At 45.5% G+C, this 22,467-nt stretch overlaps 1 protein-coding gene and 1 non-coding gene across 6 annotated transcripts in view; both read left to right on the top strand.

Annotated features, from left to right (window-relative positions):
- Positions 1-22,467, top strand: part of LOC137423459 (myocardin-related transcription factor A) — a 175,704-nt gene that overhangs the window by 130,549 nt on the left and 22,688 nt on the right. For all 5 annotated transcript variants that reach the window (XM_078774200.1, XM_068110657.2, XM_068110655.2 and 2 more), the window contains 2 exons: positions 12,699-12,876; positions 17,978-19,003. In XM_078774200.1, the coding sequence (XP_078630326.1) occupies positions 12,699-12,876; positions 17,978-19,003 (1,204 nt within the window). The remainder of the gene's footprint in view (positions 1-12,698; positions 12,877-17,977; positions 19,004-22,467) is intronic.
- Positions 20,079-20,623, top strand: LOC144891408 (18S ribosomal RNA). The gene has a single exon (XR_013622942.1). It is a non-coding gene; the product is annotated as an 18S ribosomal RNA (ribosomal RNA).

Below are 22,467 nucleotides of genomic sequence, written 5' to 3'. Positions count from 1 at the left end.
GCTCGTGAAAGAGCTAACATTAATCACACAAAAAGACAAACCGACACACAAAACACAAAAAACAAGGGGAGCGGCAGACAAGATGGGGAGAGAGGGGGAAGGACACAAACACAACATTTGAGAGCAGGGACATCGGGAGGACTTGGGGGGAGGTGGGAGAGGAATAAAACATATGAACACTGCAAGGACTCTGGGGTGAATTACCGGGGGTAGAAAAGATCAAGGTTTTCGATGGGGGAAGATAAGAGATGGGGGTGAACAGCTGTTTTAAAGACCTGGAGGGCGGAGTGGGATTGAAGGGAGTGGGGGAGTTTGTTCCAGAGGTGGGAGAAAAGGGGAATGAAAGAGTGAAGGTGAGCAGAGAGCCGAGACTTTGGCAGTTTAACCATAAGAGGGTTGCAGGCAGATCTTGTGCGACCTGAAGGAATATTGGGGGGACAGAGCACAGAGAGAGCTGGGGGAGCAAGGCCGGAGAGGAGTCGGTAGAAGACAGAAAGACCACCAACCTGCCTGCGGTGAGTGAGTGAAAGGCCCTCGGAGTTGACTACATCGCAGGAGATTCCAATGATTCTGAAAGCTTTGGCCTCAACAGCGTGAAGCCGAGCAAGGTGTGAGGCAAGAGCACCAGCCCAGAGGGGGGAACAGTATTCCATTGAGCTGCGGATGAAAGCCTTGTATGTGGTGAGGAGCTCAGGTGTGCCAAGGAAGGACTTCGCATGACGGAGGATGCCCAGTCGGCGACTGGCTTTGGAGGCCAGCTTGGAAATGTGGTTTTCCCAAGAAAGATCATGGCAGATAGTGAGACCCAAAAGCTTGAGCGACAGAACTTCTTGGAGAGGATTGTTGAGAAAGTAGATGGGAGGGTTGTCCAGTCGGTCCTTTCGGAGAGACATTGTAAGAGTGTGAGATTTGTCAGGATTGAAAGACATGTTCCACTTGTTTGACCAGTCTGTGATTTTGTCCAGGTCTGCAGAGAGTGAGGAGGCTGCAGACTGCCGATCTGAGGGATGAGGAATGGAGCGGCAGATAGTGGAGTCATCAGCAAAGAGATAGAGAGGATTTTCCAGAGAGTCGGAGAGGTCATTGATGAAGACCAGAAATAGCACAGGGCCCAGAACACTACCTTGGGGAACTCCAGCCAACACAGGAAGGGAAGATGAGAGAAATCCATTCAGGGCCACACGTTGCCTACGACCAGAGAGGAAATCCGCAAGCCATGAGTGGAGATTTCCCTGAATACCATAGGAGGTGAGTTTGGTGAGCAGAGCTGGGTGCCAGACCGTATCGAAGGCACGTGATATGTCAAGTGAGACAGCTCTGATTTCCTGTTTGGCATTGAGGACCTCCATCCATTGTTGAGACAGCAGAAGCAACATGTCCAGAGTAGAATGACCTGGTCTGAATCCAAATTGATGATCAGAGATCAAGCCATTGGAGAAGAGGAAGGATTTGATATCTGAAGCAATGATGGATTCCATGACTTTGCTGATAATTGGGAGCAGGCTGATTGGTCTGTAGTTGCAAGGATCTGTTTTTGCACATTTTTTGTGTAAAGCGGTAATGTTTGCTGATTTCCAAGATGCTGGCAGATGACCTTGAGCAAAAGAGAGGGTGAAAAGAACAGAGAGAGGGTGAGATAGAGCGGCAGAGCAGGATTTTAGGACCCGAGGGCTGATGCCATCTGGTCCAGTTGCAGAATCAGAGTCGAGGTTTGATAAAAACTTCTCCACCTAGTCAGGAGAGAAGTACACAGAGTCCAGGAGCAGTTGGGTTCGACTGGGAAAGGTGGGAACAGAGAGAGATGGGTTTGGGACACAAGATTTTGAGGCAAACACAGAGTTGAGGCATTTGGCTTTGTCACGTGCGGTGTCAACTGTGTAGCCATTTGAGGTAAGGGAGGGGATGGACGGGGAACAAACACCAGAAACGGATTTGACCAGACACCACCAGGATTTGGAGGAAGGAGACAGGTTTGAGAGTTCAATCTTGAGTGTGGAGAGATAGTGCTTCCTGGCACTCCTGAGGGTAGAAACACACTTGTTTCCAGCTTGGTGGAAGGAACTGAGATTGCCTTCAGTTGGATTTGCCTTCCAAGACGCAAAGGCAAGTTGTTTCAGGGCAACTGCCTCACCACAAGATTCAGTGTACCATGGACGGGAGGAAGGGTAAGACAACTGAAGACGAGATGGGATAAATCTGTGCATGAGAGAGAGCAGTTTGCTTTGGAAGAATTCCCAGGAAGAATTGATGTCAGAGGCATTAGAGATGGGAGACCAGTCCAGTTGATTGATGGCTGCTTGCAGACCGTGCCAGTCGGCCTGAGTGAAATGCCAGACTCGTCGGCGCTGAGGAGGCTCTCTGAGAATGGCCAGTGAGATGTCCACTTTAACAAGCACATGATCAGAAGAACCGATTGGAGCAGAAGAAGAGCAGCAGACATTTGCAGGGAAGTTAGTCATAACCAAGTCCAGAAGAGAAGATACTCCATTGACTGAGATCCGGGTCGGGAAATTGACAGATTGTGTCAGTCCCAATGAGTCGCAGAAGTCCTTTGCTGAGGTGCCATGGCTGGTGAGAGATGAACCCACACCCAGCCAGCTGGCATGATGACAGTTGAAGTCGCCACATATGAGGAAGAGAGAGTTTGGATGAGTTGATAGAAGTTGGTCCATGTTGTCCGACAGAGAAATGTAAATGGAGTCATCACTGTTTGGAGGACGGTACAGAACACATATGAACAAAAGGTGGGAGCGGAGAGGAAGCCGTAGCCAGAGGTACTCCTGTGGGTGGGGTGGAGAGAGGGCAGTGCAGGGAGAGTGAGGAAGAGAGTTTTTGATAAAGATAGCCACCCCACCACCAGGACGAGAATCAGGTCTATCGTACCGGAGGAGGGAGTAACCAGGAAGAGATATTAAGGAATCAGAGACATCTTGAAGGAGGAAAGTTTCTGTTAAGCAGATCAAGTCTGGATTTTCAGAAGCAATCTGAATGGAGAGATCAATCAGGTTTGAGCGAAGGCCCCGGATGTTTGAGGTCCATACCGTTAGTGAGGAGAGAGGGGGAGCATCGGGTGCAGGGGAGGGGAGGGGTAGGGTCAGATGAAGGGTGAGAGGGGGATGTAGGAAGAGCAGTTGATAGTGTGTCAGAGATTACAGAAGAATTACAAGAAAGGGAAGGATGAGGAGGACGAAAGGTTTGATGGTGATGGGATGAGGCACAGTGAGAGTTTGTTTGAGGGGGGGCAGAGGAAAGTAGAAGGTTGGGGGAGGTGGAGGTATGACATAGGAGGGAGAGGAAGTGGGGAGGAGGCAGCTTTGAGAAGGAGGTAGGAGGAGGGAGAATTTGGGAGGGATGGTTGGGGGGGAGATTTGAAGGGGAGGGGCAATGGGGGAGTTTAGAAAGTGGATGATTAATGAAAGATGAACATATTGTTACGGACCGCGGATTAGGATGTTATTTACCGAGCGGTGGTATTACCGCGGCCGAACAGTTGCTCCCCTTTTCTTCCCTTACACTCACCCGATTCACCCAGACGTTGGCCAAATCGCGCTATGCTAAATCAATGATGGAAAGGGCACGACGACTGGGAAAGAGGAAACGACGCAAGGGTTACAGTTCTCAAGACCTCCGGAGGAGGGTATAATTACAGTGGTGGAGAAAAGGGGGTAGATTACAAGGCAGAGTGAGGTAAAGACACAGAAGAGATGGGCACTTAAATACCGTCTTATCTTAACCCAGACAGACCACGGACAAACGGACAAGGTAGACTTACACAGGGATTAATGGCAGGAAGGGACAGGTAGGTCGATAGCACAAGGTGCACCTTGGCTCGGGGACAGGATAAAGCACGGTCCAAAAGATGCAGGGAGGTGTCACAGCGCTCGGAGGGGACGTCTTGCTTGCTCCAAGCTCAGCGCGCATCTGGCGTCACCTCCCTCTCACTGCGCATGCTCAGCGGGGAGTGACACGCCCTCGGCTGGTTGGTTCCGCCCCACTGGGGCCGGTCCGCCGCTTCCATTGGGTGCGGGGGTTACCGGGCTCCGCCCTTGACGAGGAGCTGACAGGGAGCCCCTGTTTGGTAACCCCGTCGAGCACATGTTCCATGGTGGCTCGTTGGGAAGGCCTGGTGCCCTCCCATCGCCCCTACCAACCAAGCCGGAGTGAGGACGCGCACTCCCTTCGCTCGTTGTTGTTGTTGTTGTTGTTGTTGTTGTTGTTGCTGAACTGTGAGGAAGAGCTGCGGGGAGGTATTGGGAGGTCCTAAACTTCCTAACGTGCCATACAATCACATTCTGGTGCAACGAAGGGTCAGAATTAATGGAAACGAATCCTTAACTGACATAGACTAAGAATAACTAGCAAGATGTCCTATAGTTGTCTTACATGAGATGCGGTGAACCTGGGTGCGACATTTAATGGGGGAAATAGGGGGAGGTCGGGTCTACAGAGTGTTGTTTACAGAAAATGGGACTAGGGAATGGGGGATTGGGGAGAGTTGGGAAGTATTGAGGAAATAGGGGAATATTTACAAGCGGATATGGATGGATGCAAATCCCATATCCGCAACACTAGTTGTTACGGACCGCGGATTAGGATGTTATTTACCGAGCGGTGGTATTACCGCGGCCGAACAGTTGCTCCCCTTTTCTTCCCTTACACTCACCCGATTCACCCAGACGTTGGCCAAATCGCGCTATACTAAATCAATGATGGAAAGGACACGACGACGGGGAAAGAGGATACGACGCAAGGGGTACAGTTCTCAAGACCTCCGGAGGAGGGTATAATTACAGTGGTGGAGAAAAGGGGGTAGATTACAAGGCAGAGTGAGGTAAAGACACAGAAGAGATGGGCACTTAAATACCGTCTTATCTTAACCCAGACAGACCACGGACAAACGGACAAGGTAGACTTACACAGGGATTGATAGCACAAGGTGCACCTTGGCTCGAGGACAGGATAAAGCATGGTCCAAAAGATGCAGGGAGGCCTCACAGCGCTCGGAGGTGGTCTTGCTTGCTCCAAGCTCAGCGCGTATCTGACGTCACCTCCCTCTCACTGCGCATGCTCAGCGGGGAGTGACACGCCCTCGGCTGGTTGGTTCCGCCCCACTGGGGCCGGTCCGCCGCTTCCATTGGGTGCGGGGGTTACCGGGCTCCGCCCTTGACGAGGAGCTGACAGGGAGCCCCTGTTTGGTAACCCCGTCGAGCACATGTTCGATGGCGGCTCGTTGGGAAGGCCTGGTTCCCTCCCATCACCCCTACCAACCAAGCCGGAGTGAGGACGCGCACTCCCTTCGCTCGTTGTTGTTGTTGTTGTTGTTGTTGTTGCTGAACTGTGAGGAAGAGCTGCGGGGAGGTATTGGGAGGTCCTAAACTTCCTAACGGTGCCATACAATCACATTCTGGTGCAACGAAGGGTCAGAATTAATGGAAACGAATCCTTAACTGACATAGACTAAGAATAACTAGCAAGATGTCCTATAGTTGTCTTACATGAGATGCGGTGAACCTGGGTGCGACATTTAATGGGGGAAATAGGGGGAGGTCGGGTCTACAGAGTGTTGTTTACAGAAAATGGGACTAGCGAATGGGGGATTGGGGAGAGTTGGGAAGTATTGAGGAAATAGGGGAATATTTACAAGCGGATATGGATGGATGCAAATCCCATATCCGCAACAGATGTGATGAGATGAACCCACACCCAGCCAGCTGGCATGATGACAGTTGAAGTCGCCACATATGAGGAAGAGAGAGTTTGGATGAGTTGATAGAAGTTGGTCCATGTTGTCCAACAGAGAAATGTAAATGGAGTCATCACTGTTTGGAGGACGGTACAGAACACATATGAACAAAAGGTGGGAGCGGAGAGGAAGCCATAGCCAGAGGTACTCCTGTGGGTGGGGTGGAGAGAGGGCAGTGCAGGGAGAGTGAGGAAGAGAGTTTTTGATAAAGATAGCCACCCCACCACCAGGACGAGAATCAGGTCTATCGTACCGGAGGAGGGAGTAACCAGGAAGAGATATTAAGGAATCGGAGACATCTTGAAGGAGGAAAGTTTCTGTTAAGCAGATCAAGTCTGGATTTTCAGAAGCAATCTGAATGGAGAGATCAATCAGGTTTGAGCGAAGGCCCTGGATGTTTGAGGTCCATACCGTTAGTGAGGAGAGAGGGGGAGCATCGGGTGCAGGGGAGGGGAGGGGTAGGGTCAGATGAAGGGTGAGAGGGGGATGTAGGAAGAGCAGTTGATAGTGTGTCAGAGATTACAGAAGAGTTACAAGAAAGGGAAGGATGAGGAGGACGAAAGGTTTGATGGTGATGGGATGAGGCACAGTGAGAGTTTGTTTGAGGGGGGGCAGAGGAAAGTAGAAGGTTGGGGGAGGTGGAGGTATGACATAGGAGGGAGAGGAAGTGGGGAGGAGGCAGCTTTGAGAAGGAGGTGGGAGGAGGGAGAATTTGGGAGGGATGGTTGGGGGGGAGATTTGAAGGGGAGGGGCAATGGGGGAGTTTAGAAAGTGGATGATTAATGAAAGATGAACATATATAACAAATTGGGTTTTTCTGTGATTTTCAAGTTCGCGATTCGTTTAAGAACGATGGAGGAGGGATGGAATGAATGAGAATTTAGAGCATGGAGTGATTTGGAATCATAAGAGATTGAATTTTTTTTTGAAATGGAATTAGTTGAAGAGGAAATTGAAAGGAGCCTTTTAAATAAGAAGAAAAACAGCGTGTTGTAATAAACCACTGAATAAAACACTGAAGGGGATAGTTGAAACATATTTAAACAGAACTGTGAAGAACAATCTTGTATTCACAAAAATACCAATGGGGAGAGGAAGCCTAGAGCGACGACCACGAGTCACTTGAACAGGGCAAAAGGTGGAAGGCAAGGGGAAAATGGGGGCGGGGCGAGACAGCGCACGTGGGCAGAGGCAAAAGCACACGAGGAGAAAGGGAAATAAAAGTTTTATTTGTTTGTTTTTTTGTTTGTTTTTTGGGGGGGTGGGGTGTGGGGGTTACAACGTTAGACAAATAGTAGATGTTTGGTGAAGCTTGGTGGAGAAGGGGAAATCAAAAAAGCTAGCAAAACAGCGAAGGAAGGGACAACCTTCGATGGGGGAAGCCTGAGGCTGCAAGGCCTTGCTCGCGACGTGGCAAACAAACGATTAATTTATGAAAGATAAACACCGAGAAACTTCCAAGGGGGACACTATAAGTTCACACACCGAACGATAAATACAGTTTCGACAAAATACAATTGTGAACAGACTTAACTTTGAAAAACGTGGAGACCGTGTGGACCGTCGAAAACCCCTGCCACCGTCTCCAAGATCTCGCGAGATCTCCAATTCTCCAAGATTCTCCAATTCTCCGAGATCTCCAAGATTGGCCCGCGATTCCAACATTTTTCGGTCGCAACTAGGTCGTAACCTGGTCGCAGGCCCGGTGTGACTGGGGCCTGAGAGTTTTGGTTCAAAAGATCAAGGTTTTATGGTCATGTGACCTATAATTGAAAATCGGTGTTACCACAATGGGTTGTGAACCACAGAAGGGATTTTGACCAAACCTGGCACACGTATGAACTGATTAGATTTTGGGTTCAACACGTCAAAGGTCATTTCCCCTTTGCAAATCATTTTGCAGATCATAACTCGAGTCAGAAGCATCCAATGTTTTCTCTCTTCTACTTACCGTCACATTTTGGTGTTCTTTGTTACTGTGTCATTTGCTTTATTTTGTTTGTACGGCATCAATGATTTTGCTTTATTTTTCACATACCGTATAAGGGCCATCAACATATTTCTTATGCACGAATCATTAGAGAATGAGGTGGGAGCAAGGTTATAACGGTAAGTAGAGAATATAGAAGTGAAGAGTGAAATAACATAAGCACAAAATCTCATGTTATACATTATAAATTGCTGCAACATGTTTACCCTTTTATTAGTCCCCTGCCAATTTTACCAGAGGGGACAATAGATTTGCTCTCTGTCTGTCTGTTCCACCTGTGGTTTTTCAGATTTTGTTTCCCAGACTTTGTTAGACTTTGTTTCCCATACCCTTTAACATATTCAACTGAAACGTGGTAAATGACTTTATTATGATAAGATACAGCACAAGTTTGAGTTTCGAGGCATTTTACCAGTTTTTCACAAAGTTATGCCCTTTTTGGACTTAGATAATATCACATATGATACAGAGTGGCCACAAAGTCCCTATGCACGCAATTAGAATTAAGTTAGAATTTATCTGTATGCTCCCCTCCATCTCCGCACAAATTAGAATTTTTCTTCATGTTCTTCTGTATTTGTTGAATTTTTCTTCAAGTCTCGATCAGAAAGCTCATTAACACATCCAGGCTTGAATTGCTTCAATCCCAGATCCTTTTTCATTATTTTTTGGACTGTTGAACGTGGAATGCCTAACTCAGATCTTTTTCAAGATAATATCAGTGGTGATGTCAAGCAGGACACTTCAATAATGTCCACATGGCATTGACGTGATGCTGGACGACCAGAACGCTTTAAATCAAGGACACTCCCTGTTGAAAAAGCCTTCCTCTCCCATGCCCTCATACTGTGTCACGTGGAGGAGCTGGCTTATCGAACCTCTGTGAAAATCTTGTCCTTATGTCTTCAAAACTTGCTCCTTCTCGCGCGTGGTCGTGAACCCAAACACAAGTAATCAGTCCCTCTTCTATCGTGTACTCACTGGTATCCGTCATACTGAAGCCGTACCTGGAAAACAAATAACACTAGAACTGCACTCTGTAGAGAGCATACCTCCGCCTGGTTGGCCATTTCACTCAATGGTGAAGAATCACTTTAAAATTATATGAGCTGGATCCGGATTTTCACCAAAATTGAATCGATTCTTCCTTGTCACACACACAACCTGTCCAACAAGTTTCGTCCAAATCCGTCCATAACTTTTTGAGATATCCTGCTATGTATGGTTTTTGGCCCCATCTCCCAATGATGAAGAATAACTTGAAAAATTAAATAATTCTCATATCCGAATCCATATTCAGATCTTCACCAAAATCGAATCGTCCTTGTCAGACAACCAACCGGTCCACCAAATTTCGTCCAAATCCGCCCACAACGTTTTGAGATATCCTGATATGTATCGTTTTATGGCCCTATCTCCCAATGGTGAAGAATCACTTTAAAATTCTAGTAGCCGAATCCGGATCTTCACCGAAATCTAAGCATTTCGTCCTTGTCACATACAATACATCTCTGCCAAATTTCGTCCGAATCTGTCCACAACTTTTTGAGATATTTTGTTCTCAAACGGACAAACAATCAAATGAAAAATCGGTCAGAGACCGAGGACTTGCCGGAATATACTTTTTTATCGGCCATTTTGGACAAATATGGCGGCCGAACCACGTGACCTATGACGTCATCATTTGTTTTCTAAACTAATTTATTCCTAGATTATGCTCAAGAAATTTCATCTTGATCGGATGAAGTTTTGTACTTGTCGAATTATGACGTCATAATGGAGGCACCTATGACATCATCCTTAACATATTTTATTCCCCATGAAGAGTTCTTTACAATGAGCCATGTCTCAATTTTTTCTATTCAGCACTTTCGGAGATATAGAGGTGCAAAGTTCTTCGGTTTTTCCAAGATGGCGGCCGAACCACGTGACCGATGACGTCATCATTAATTTTTTTTCCTCCACCAGTTTATGCCGACATGGCGCTCAAGAAATTACATCTTCATTGGATAAGTTTTGTACTCGTCGAATTATCGAATTATGATGTCATAATGGAGGCCTTGGGCTGAGAGAGTTAAAAATTGGGCACAGTCTATTCCAGGGCAAGACAAATATGTGTGTAAAGTTTGGCGATTCTATGTGCAACGGTGTAGACGTAGTACTGCGCACAGACAGACAGACAGAGACAAACAGACAACCAACCAAGCAACATACTTGCCGGAATCTTTTCCGGCAAGTAACAAACAAACAGACAGACAGACAGGAGTGAAAACATAACCTCCATCCACATTTGGTGACAGAGGTAACAAATAAGTAACAGAGTACACACGATTACGCATTTTGACACACTTTGTGGCCCTCTGTTCATGGGTCAGTTTTCCAGACTTTTTCCCCTTACCCTTTAGCATATTGAATTGAAACTTGGTGTATGGCTTTATTATGATAAGCTACAGAAACTGCAACTTATTCTGTAGCTTTGCACACCTAAAACAATTTGTCCTTCTGTATATGGCTCGCAATTGCTGAGTGCTTTGAACAAGAACATTTTTTTTTTTTTTGTATACAAGATCGAGGCTCGTGAAAGAGCTAACAATAATCACACAAAAAGTCAAACCGACACACAAAACACAAAATAAGGGGAGTGGTAGACAAGTTGGGGAGAGAGGGGGAAGGGCACAAACACAACATTTGAGAGCAAAGACATCGAGAGAACTGTGGGAGGGAGAGGGAGAGGTGGGAGAGGTATAAACATATGGACACTGCAAGGACTTCCAGGAAAGAAGTTGGAATTTCAAAAAAGTGTATCTGGGGTAAAAATTAGCGGGGGTAGAAAAGGTAAAGGTTTTGGATGGGGGAAGATAAGAGATGGTGGTGAACAGCTGTTTTAAAGACCTGGAGGGAGGAGTGGGATTGAAGGGAGAGGGGGAGTTTGTTCCAGAGGTGGGAGAAAAGGGGAATGAAAGAGTGAAGGTGAGCAAAGAGCCTAGATTTTGGCAGTTTTACCATAAGAGGGTTGCTGGCAGATCTTGTGCGACCTGTAGGAATATTTGGGGGACAGAGCACAGAGAGAGCTGGGGGAGCAAGGCCGGACAGGAGTCGGTAGAAGACAGAAAGACCACCAACCTGCCTGCGGTGAGTGAGTGAAAGGCCCACAGAGTCAGCTTCATCGCAGTAGATTCCAATGATTCTGAAAGCTTTGGTTTCAACAGTGTGAAGCCGAGCTAGGTGTGAGGGAGGAGCACCGGCCCAGAGGGGGCAACAGCATTCCATTGAGCTGCGGATGAAAGCCTTGTTTGTGGTGAGGAGCTCAGGTGTGCCAAAGAAGGACCTCGCACGACGGAGGATGCCCAGTCGGCGACTGGCTTTGGAGGCCAGCTTGGAAATGTGGTTTTCCCAAGAAAGATCATGGCAGATAGTGAGACCCAAAAGCTTGAGCGACAGAACTTCTTGGAGAGGATTGTTGAAAAAGTGGATGGGAGGGTTTTCCAGTCGGTCTTTTTGGAGAGACATAGTAAGAGTGTGACATTTGTCAGGATTGAAAGACATGTTCCACTTGTTTGACCAGTCTGTGATTTTGTCCAGGTCTGCAGAGAGTGAGGAGGCTGCAGACTGCCGATCTGAGGGATGAGGAATGGAGCGGCAGAGAGTGGAGTCATCAGCAAAGAGATAGAGAGGATTTTCCAGAGAGTCGGAGAGATCATTGATGAAGACCAGAAAAAGCACAGGGCCCAGAACACTACCTTGGGGAACTCCAGCCAGAACAGGAAGTGGAGATGAGAGAAATCCATTCAGGGCCACACGTTGACTACGACCAGAGAGGAAGTCCGCAAGCCATGCGAGGAGATTTCCATGGATACCAAAGGAGGAGAGTTTGGTGAGCAGAGCTGGGTGCCAGACTGTATCGAAGGCACGTGATATGTCAAGGGAGACGGCTCTGATTTCCTGTTTGGCATTGAGGACCTCCATCCATTGTTGAGACAGCAGAAGCAGCATGTCCAGAGTAGAATGACCTGGTCTGAATCCAAATTGATGATCAGAGATCAAGCCAATGGAGAAGAGGAAGGATTTGATATCCGAAGCAATGATGGGTTCCATGACTTTGCTGATAATTGGGAGCAGGCTGATTGGTCTGTAGTTGCAAGGATCTGTTTTAGCACCTTTTTTGTGTAAAGCGGTAATGTTTGCTGATTTCCAAGATGCTGGCAGATGACCTTGAGCAAAAGAGAGGGTGAAAACAACAGAGAGAGGGTGAGATAGAGCGGCAGAGCCGGGTTTTAAGACCCGTAGGCTGATGCCGTCTGGTCCAGTTGCAGAATCAGAGTCGAGGTTTGACAAAAACTTCTCCACCTTGTCAGGAGAGAAGGACACAGAGTCCAGGAACAGTTGGGTTCGACTGGGTAAGGTGGGAACAGAGAGAGATGGGTTTGGGACACAAGATTTTGAGGCAAACACAGAGTTGAGGCATTCGGCTTTGTCACGTGCGGTGTTAACTGTGTAGCCATTTGAGGTAAGGGAGGGGATGGAGGGGGAACAAACACCAGAAACGGATTTGACCAGATGCCACCAGGATTTGGAGGAAGGAGACAGGTTTGAGAGTTCATGCTTGAGTGTGGAGGGATAGTGCTTCCTGGCACTCCTGAGGGTCGACACACACTTGTTCTGAGCTTGGTGGAAGGAACTGAGATTGCCTTCAGTTGGATTTGCCTTCCAAGAAGCAAAGGCAAGTTGTTTCAGGGCAACTGCCTCACCACAAGACTCAGTGTACCATGGATGGGAGGAAGGGTAAGACAACTGAAGACGAGATTGGATAAATCTGTGCATGAGAGAGAGCAGTTTGCTTTGGAAAATGGTGGAGGCATGGGAGCAGAGAGACATTAATTGGGACTAGTAGGGGACATGTATTCCAAAGCAATGTTTCAGCCTTATTTGCATTTCATTAACTCCTCATCCTCTTGCCTTTTACAGGTCACATGGAGACCAGCAGGTCAATGGCTGCCTCAGTGCAGGGTCATTATCAATTCGCTCAAGCACGCTAGCTCCAACACCACCACCAGCAAAGCCATCACAAACTGGTGCTTCGACACCTACACATCAATCAATACCACCACCCAAGCCTTTGCCATTCAATTTGGAGGATTTAAAGGTGTGATTTACATTAGTAGTATAAAAACATGCGTTCTGGACCACCTTGAATAATATATATATATATATATATATATATATATATATATATATATATATATATATATATATATATATATATATATATATATATATATATATATATATATATATATATATATATACAGTGGAACCTTGACTTACGAGTGCCCCAACTTACGAGTTTTTCGAGATACGAGCCGTCGCTCGGGCGGTTTATTGCTTTGAGATGCGAGCCGAGATCCGAGTTACGAGCTTTCGCCACCCGGTCACGTGGTTATCTTGCCGTGCAAGTACAGTATCTCTGTCGTATAGCGCTGCATTTTTGTTTTCGCATTTTGGTTATTTCGAGTTTACGCCGCCAGGTGGGTTCTGGTCACGTGGTTATCTTGCCGTGCAAGTACAGTACGTATCTCTGTCGTATAGCGCTGCATTTTTGTTTTCGCATTTTGGTTATTTCGAGTTTACGCCGCCAGGTGGGTTCTGGTCACGTGGTTATCTTGCCGTGCAAGTACAGTACGTATCTCTGTCGTATAGCGCTGCATTTTTGTTTTCGCATTTTGGTTATTTCGGAAAATTTCTTAGTTTTAACCATGGGGCCTAAGAAAGTGAGTGGCAAGTGCAGTGCTGAGAAGAAGAAGAGAATGATGTGCTTGGATATAAAACACGCAATCGTCGAAAAACATGAGCGAGGTGTCGAGGAGGACGTATATAACGGCAGAGGAGAAGAGCATGCCAGGCCACAACTTGTGGATATAAAACACGCAATCGTCGTGTTTTATATAAAACTTGTGCTTGGATATAAAACACGCAATCGTCGAAAAACATGAGCGAGGTGCCGAGGAGGACGTATATAACGGCAGAGGAGAAGAGCATGCCAGGCCACAACTTGTTCAGGATGCCGGCGATAGCTCGCCTTCTCTTTGTGGAAAACACGGTACTGAGAAGAAGAAGAGGATGATGTGCTTGGATATAAAACACGCAATCGTCGAAAAACATGAGCGAGGTGTCGATGAGGATGTATATAACGGCAGAGGAGAAGAGCATGCCAGGCCACAACTTGTGGATATAAAACACGCAATCGTCGTGTTTTATATAAAACTTGTGCTTGGATATAAAACACGCAATCGTCGAAAAACATGAGCGAGGTGCCGAGGAGGACGTATATAACGGCAGAGGAGAAGAGCATGCCAGGCCACAACTTGTTCAGAATGCCGGCGATAGCTCGCCTTCTCTTTGTGGAAAACACGGTACTGAGAAGAAGAAGAGGATGATGTGCTTGGATATAAAACACGCAATCGTCGAAAAACATGAGCGAGGTGTCGAGGAGGACGTATATAACGGCAGAGGAGAAGAGCATGCCAGGCCACAACTTGTGGATATAAAACACGCAATCGTCGTGTTTTATATAAAACTTGTGCTTGGATATAAAACACACAATCGTCGAAAAACATGAGCGAGGTGCCGAGGAGGACGTATATAACGGCAGAGGAGAAGAGCATGCCAGGCCACAACTTGTTCAGAGTGCCGGCGATAGCTCGCCTTCTCTTTGTGGAAAACACGGTGAGATCCTTAACATCCAACAACTAATGGGACGCAAACGGGGCGCCAAGTTTAGCGGTACACCCATTGATGAATCACCCTGCCTGTGATTCACCCATGACAGGTTATAGCTGGGTCGGGATTCAAACCCAGGCTGGACAGTTTAGACTTTAGAGTCAAGTGTGCGTACCTCCAGTCCAGGCCATCCTGCCAACTTGTATGCTGCATACAGGTGAAATATAAAGCGCGAGATATTTTTATATATACTGTATATTTAAAAAAAAAATTGGTGTGGTTTTTGGCGGGCTGGAACGGATTAATAGCATTTCAATGCATTTCAATGGGGAAATTTGATTTGAGATACGAGCAATTTGAGTTACGAGCTCGGTCACGGAACGAATTAAACTCGTAAGTCAAGGTTCCACTGTATATATATATATATATATATATATATATATATATATATCTATATATATATATATATATATATATAACTGTGAGAAATAGTAGAAACTCCACAGTACGAGCAGGGCGTCTCATTTGCATTGAATAAATAATCGGGAGATTGAATAAGACGCGGACGTAGCTTCAGGGCTTCGATCTTTAATTCGACAAGCTTTCGACCAACAAAGGTCTTCTTCTGAGTCTACAAAAACAGCAGGCATGTATATCAGTCAAGTGTGTATGGTGATGTGTGTGAGATGTGTGATGTGAGTAAAAAATTGCATACAGAAGGGAGAGCCACGCCAAAGTTCACTCACCGGCCCCAAGTTCAACGGAAGTGAAGCGCAGCTTACAGTTACGGTTTGCGTTACATTTCCGGTGCACGTGTATATACAAATATAGGGATACATACATACATAAACATACAAGCATATATTCATATGCCATTTATATTCATATAATATATTTATATATTTATATAAATGACATACAAAGGTAGAATGAATGAATGGGTGAATGAATGAATGAATGAATGAATGAATGAATGGGTTACGGTTAACAATTTGATTGGGTTGATGTAGGAACATGCTTTAATCATCAAAATTTATGCCATGAGGGATTTTTGTCCGATATATATATATATATCTATATATCTATATATATATATATATATATATATATATATCTATATATATATATATATATATATATATATATATATATATATATATATATATATATATATATATATATATATATATATATATATATATTTTTTATATATATATATATATATATATATATATATATATATATATATATATATATATATATATATATATATATATATATATATATATATATATATATATATATATATATATATATATATATATATATATATATATATACAGTGGAACCTTGACTTACGAGTTTAATCCGTTCCGTGACCGAGCTCGTAACTCAAATTGCTCGTATCTCAAATCAAATTTCCCCATTGAAATGCATTGAAATGCTATTAATCCGTTCCAGCCCGCCAAAAACCACACCAATTTTTTTTTTAATATACAGTATATATAAAAATATCTCGCGCTTTATATTTCACCTGTATGCAGCATACAAGTTGGCAGGATGGCCTGGACTGGAGGTACGCACACTTGACTCTAAAGTCTAAACTGTCCAGCCTGGGTTTGAATCCCGACCCAGCTATAACCTGTCATGGGTGAATCACAGGCAGGGTGATTCATCAATGTGTGTACCGCTAAACTGGGTGCCCCGTTTGCGTCCCATTAGTTGTTGGATGTTAAGGATCTCACCGTGTTTTCCACAAAGAGAAGGCGAGGCTATCGCCGGCACTCTGAACAAGTTGACGGCAGAGATACTGTACTTGCACGGCATGATAACCACGTGTCGCACGATCTCTTGTCATGGTCCACAAGATTATCACAGAGAGGTGCAGCTTCCAGCGTTTCGAGATCTGATCCAGGCCTATCCAACGAGACCGGTCCCAGCGTTCTAGGCCCGGTGGTTGTCTCAGACGGACCCGACAACGGCAGTGTTCGTTTTAACTCGATTCGATTCGAGCGCCGACGTGCCGGCGAACAAAACCGGTCATATCTTTTGAACGCGTGGCTCGATTTTTACAAAATAAACCTTTTCTTGAAGGTCTGAACCGTGCGCCCAAAACGATACCGAGTTTGACCCTGAGAGAGCCGTTTTGCGCCGGCAAAGGCGCCTTGTGTGACGTGAGGACCACGTCGTGCTGCATAGATTATCATAAATTATCATATCATTATCGGCGGCGTTATATATCATTAGCGCTATACGACAGAGATACTGTACTTGAACGGCAAGATAACCACGTGACCGGGTGGCGAAAGCTCGTAACTCGGATCTCGGCTCGCATCTCAAAGCAATAAACTGCCAGAGTGACGGCTCGTATCTCGAAAAACTCGTAAGTTGGGGCACTCGTAAGTCGAGGTTCCACTGTATATATATATATATATATATATATTATTTTTGGGATACAAGAGGCTTGTGTAAGAGTTAACATCAATCACAAAAAAAAAAAAAAACGGACACACAAAACACAATAAAGGGAGCAGGAGACAAGATGGGGAGAGAGAGGGAAGCACACAAGTACAACAGCAGAGAACAGGGACATCGGGAGATGTGGGAGGGAGAGGGCTTGGGGGGAGGAGGCATGGGAAGGCGGGGAGTGGGGAGGGGAGGTGGGTGGGAAAGGTATAAAACACATGGACACTGCTTGAACTTCCAGGAAAGAAAAGTCGGTATTTCAAAAAAATGTGTTTGGATGGGGGAAGACGAGATGTTGGTGAACAGCTGTTTTAAAGACCTGGAGGGAGGAGTGGGATTGAAGGGAGTGTGGAAGCTTGTTCCAGAGGTGGGGAAAAAGAGGAATGAAAGAGTGAAGGTGAGCAGAGAGTCTTGATTTTGGCAGTTTCACAAGAAGAGGGTTGCTGGCAGTTCTTGTGCGTCCTGCAGGAATATTTGGGGGACACAGGACAGACAGAGCTAGGGGAGCCAGGCTGGAGAGGAGTTGGTAGAAGACAGCAAGACCACCAACCTGCCTGTGGTAAGAGAGTGAAAAGCCCTCAGAGTCAGCTTCATCGCGGGAGATACCAATGATCCTGAAAGCTTTGGTTTCTACAGCGTGAAGCCGAGCTAGGTGTGAGGCAGGAGCACCGGCCCAGAGGGGAGAGCAGTATTCCATCAAGCTGCAGATGAAAGCCTTGTACGTGGTGAGGAGCTCAGGTGTGCCAAGGAAGGACTTCGCACGACGGAGGATGCCCAGTCAGCGACTGGCTTTGGAGGCCAGCTTGGAAATGTGGTTTTTCCAGGAAAGATCTGGATGACGCTCAAATTGTTGTATTCTTAAGATAAGGCGCAGTCTAGCTTTGTGACAAACCATGTTGTGTTAAATATGACTTCAGGCTTCTAATGTGTCAGTTTCATGCACATTGTGGAGTATTGACGCAATAAAAAATGATTTCCTGCAATCGGATTTTTTTGTGTGAAAATGACCCATACATACGAGCATAGAAAAGTAAACTGAAATATTCTCTGCTTGTTCCCAGGTTGCTGAGCTGAAGCAGGAACTGAAATCTCGAGGATTACCTGTGTCTGGCACAAAGCCGACCCTTGTTGAGCGACTAAAACCCTTCCAAGACCCTACCTACGTGCCAATCACTTCCACCGCTACTGTCCCAACATCACCTAGCTCTACCACTGGCATTTGTGATACAGCTTCAATCGCACCTTTGAATGGAAGCACCGAAAGCAGTACAACTGGTGTGTGCTCCAGTTTACAAGCCATTACTGTGTCAGTTGCTGTACCGCACAATCAGAATTCTTGTCCTGCTTCACCAGCTCCTTCTGAGCAATCTCTAATGAGTACAGACTTTGTGAGCTTTTCAGATCACTTTTCAGACTTTCCTATGTCACCGAACACATCTGGCTCAAGCGGTATTATTGTCGGACAGCCCGGAGGAGACGATGGCTTAGCACAGGCAGTGACAAGTATGACTGCAGCCATGGTGACGGTACTGGAATGTGTAGATGTTGGAGAAAAAGACAAGATGCTTATGGAGAAGCAGCGCAAGATTGAAGAACTCACACGCCTTATTGAAATGGAGCAACGCCAGATGGACGAGATTCGTATGCAGATTGAACGTGAAAAAAACTGCCAGTCAAATGCCACAGGGCCACCTATAAGCCAGGGAATCTTAAATAAAACCTCTGAATCTGCCAGTGAAGAACCAATAAAGCAGGAGTCTTTGCTTCAGCCACAGTTGCAGTCAGAGTACTTGGGTATAAAACAAGAATGTCAGGTCCTGAGCAGCTGTCTGTCTCAGTCACACGGAACATTGCTGGGCAGGCGGGTTGTTGGAAGTGACACCAACTTGTCAGGCCTAGCTTCGCAAGCTCAACCACTTTTTACATTGGGACCAGATGCTGCAAGGACTCCTCCACTCCTACCGCTAACCTTGTTTTCTGTGCAGCAGCCCTTAGTGGAGCATGGCTGTCCCAGGGAACAGCAGGCAGTTGTGGAACAAGTTTCGACCAATGGGTGCAATTTGTTAGCAGCACCCAGAGTAGTGCTGGTAAGGCAAATTGTTTATTTCCCGACTACTCTGTTCACAAACCTAAAAGTATCCATAAATTATTCGAGATTAACAGTTGTTCTGTTTTAATGGTCTTGACTCGTTGAAAACGCTGGTTCAAAACCCATAATGCTTTTTTGGCCTTTGCCTACTGCCCTATTAATTCACCTAAAATGCACTGATCATATTAACATGTGTTTTTGTCCTTTTCCCCTTTTTGCTGCATGGGACACAAGTTTCTTAGCTCTCCTATCAGCCTTAGAATGCTGTAAAATAGATGCTTATCTCATGACTTTTGGTGTGTGTGTTTGTGTTTGCTTCAGCCACAGTTGTCGTTGTACAGTCGTTGTACAGCCACATTGTACAGCCAATTGCTGGCTACTACAAGCCAGCAATGTTTGCCCTGGGTTGACTGACTGCCTGGACGCAACTGAGGTTGTGGATCTACTGATGTACCATCTATTGATGTGGATCCATGATCGAGGTTGTGGATCCGCCGTTTGGAGAGGTCCTGGGCTGAAAGGATCGAAACCTCGAGGAAGGACGGTGCCCAGCTGATGATCCATGCAGTCGGGAAACGAGTCAATTGCTTACAGGTTAAGGTTCTTGCTTTAGGTGGAGAAACTATGTTTGAGGTTTACAATTTAAATAAAGTTGAATATGGGATGTTGTGAAATTAACATCATTTACAACAATCCTTTAAATTATTTATATTAAGTTTAGGAACAACCGATACTGTACAATTAATTAAGTGTGTGTGTGTGTGCATGTGCGTGTGCGTGTTAGTTTATCGATGAACTGAAATGTGTTCGGCCAAAAATTAAAATGTCTGTTTAAAATGGACATTGTCTGCTTTGAACAATGCAACCTGTGTTAGGCGGACAATGTTTGGCAATTTGTCCTTACTCGTCCCCAAAATGTTTGATCTGTAGTAAAGTTTTGGCATTCACAACAAAATATTGAATACAGGACAGGTGGCGGTAGCAAACTGGTTGGTGTCATAAGATGGTGTGGCTGTCGATCAGGTGATTGTTTTTGTTGAGAGGATTAATGTGGATAATAATGTCAGAAATGTGATCGAGTGTTGGCTTGGTGCCGTGCATTTATTGGTACGCAAAACAAATGGTGGGTGCTGGACCCACGGACTGAAGCTGACTCTGGGTAAAGATGCAGACCGCAATGCTTTGTAGTACTGTAGTTGAGTGTCCGATTTAGCAGTGAAGCCACAAGGTATGGTTCTCCAGCAACTCTAACAGATATGGGAAATCTGGCTTTATTCCGGAGAGACAGCCGGAGAAACTGCTACCACATCCAAGGATGGCTTATTGGCGACACGGCGAAGGGGAGACAATACGTTAATCTCATTCCCAACCTGGGAAGGTGAGCTTACATACATTTACCCCCAACAGGTGGGTTGCAGCCATGTGGTGGGCAGGCCTGATGCCAGCGATCGTGGTATGACCAGCACCACATGTGCACACGAATATTGTTGCAGTTAAAAAGGTTGTAGTTGCAAAGTATTTGCAGACCGTGAGAAGTGCTGAGCACCATTGTGAATCTGCACGATTGCTGAAGCGTTTGCAGTCAACCATGGATGACTCCAATCCATCTCGATGATAACGCTGAGGAAAGTGATGCGATTAAAGATTGTGTTTTCACTCGTTCAAATCAACCGGGAGTAATAATGGTCATCTTTGTTGATTTGTAGCACAGAAGGCTGGTGTCATTCCTGCATTTCTGACTACCTCCAAGTCATGCATTAACGTGTTTCCATCAATGGAACTCTCTCCTCCCCTCTCACAGTAGAGGCTGCAGTTCGCCAAGGCAGTATGTTGGGCCTAGTCTTGTTCCTCATCTATATTAATAACCTCTCCGATGCTCTGGAAAACCCTTTCTTCATTTTGCAGAAGATTCCACATTGTGTTGTATAGTACCCTTCCCTCTGGCTAACCCCCGCTCTAGCAGGGAAAATGCCCCTAAAATACCTGTTGTTGTGTTGTAGTACCCTTCACCCTCCTCGGCAGACAACAGCTGTGTGTCTCTCTCTCTGTGCTGATCTGGAAATGATTAGATGCTGGTGTGATACATGGAACATGTCCTTCAATCATGGAAAATCTCAGTCTCACCCGATCACTTTAGAAGGATCGACAAAATGAACCCACCTATCTTACTATAATTCACCAAATGTCCGTCCGTCTGTCTGCCCGTCCGTCCATTTGAAGGTACCGCAAAAACGGCTGAACCGATCGCAACGATATTTTGGGTGGGTAATCCTGGCATCTCCTGGAGTAAAATAGGGTATATTGTTTTTCCAATTTCAGCTTTGGCCTCCAGCATTTTCAGGTTTGGACTCCCGCATAACGTTATTTTCCCGGGTGCCGCACAAACGGCTGCACCGATCGCTGCACGGCTGCACCGATCGGACTCGGTGACCTCGGACAAAGACCTTTTATAAGGACATGGGTTGAATCCCTGCTTGAGAGAATGCCAACCCCCTCCCCGCCACCATGGCCGTCTCTCCAACTCACAATCCCATGAGATATGTGGAAAGGACGACCCAAAACCAATTATCTTCTTTTTGATTCGTATACAAACATCATTAAAAGTAAATAATGACTTCGGCCAAAGTTCAAACGACGTGAGTTTAATCTCTACATGAGAGAATTCCACATAGCTATTTGGGCGGTGTATAAGCAACAGATTGCTGTCTCCATCGATCTTGCCAAGGCCATAACACCTATCGGCTCAAAATCCTTTTAACTGTTGATTTGGTAGTTTTTACAATGAAGGAAACACGTATGGGGAGTACATACGACATAGCGATTGTGAATGTGACAGCTCTGAGGTGTCTTTCGCTTCGCATCAAATTATTCAATACATTCATTCATTCATTTAATGATCATTACGCTCATTCTTACGCTCATTAAACGTTCATTAAACATTAAACGTTCATTAAATGATTACGAAAATAAAAACGAAAAACATTACGAAATTACGTTCACACCGTCACATCAAACACTACCGTGAACACAAACATCGTCACAATGAAAACATCGTCACAAACGTTACGTTACGTAATTCAAACCATGAACACATCGAATATTGGAGAGCCCATTGCCCAAATTTGAAACACGATGGAATAATATTTACCGATATGAACAGTGATGTGGCTTTTATTGAAATTCTACAAATACTGTTTAGATTTAGATGATTTGCGTGTGATATGATTTAATGGTTTATATAAATCGTTTAAAATAAAAATAGCCTTCAATTTATGATATTTTGCCTTTTCATTTGGGCCTCCCAATTGAAGCCACGCCCGTAGGGCGTGTACCGTTGCTAGTTGATTTAATTGGTCATCCATTGGAAGAGATTCAGTCTCACCATCAGTCTCACTTCTCGGCCTCACCATTGCATCATTAACTTTTGAACTTCCTGAACTGACCATGTAGCAAAGCTGGTCT

Source organism: Myxine glutinosa, chromosome 3, assembly GCF_964187855.1.
Source record: "Myxine glutinosa chromosome 3, kmMyxGlut1.1, whole genome shotgun sequence".
Taxonomy (NCBI): domain Eukaryota; kingdom Metazoa; phylum Chordata; class Myxini; order Myxiniformes; family Myxinidae; genus Myxine; species Myxine glutinosa.
Note: the sequence above shows the minus strand (reverse complement) of the source record. Positions and strands in the feature narration are given on the sequence as shown.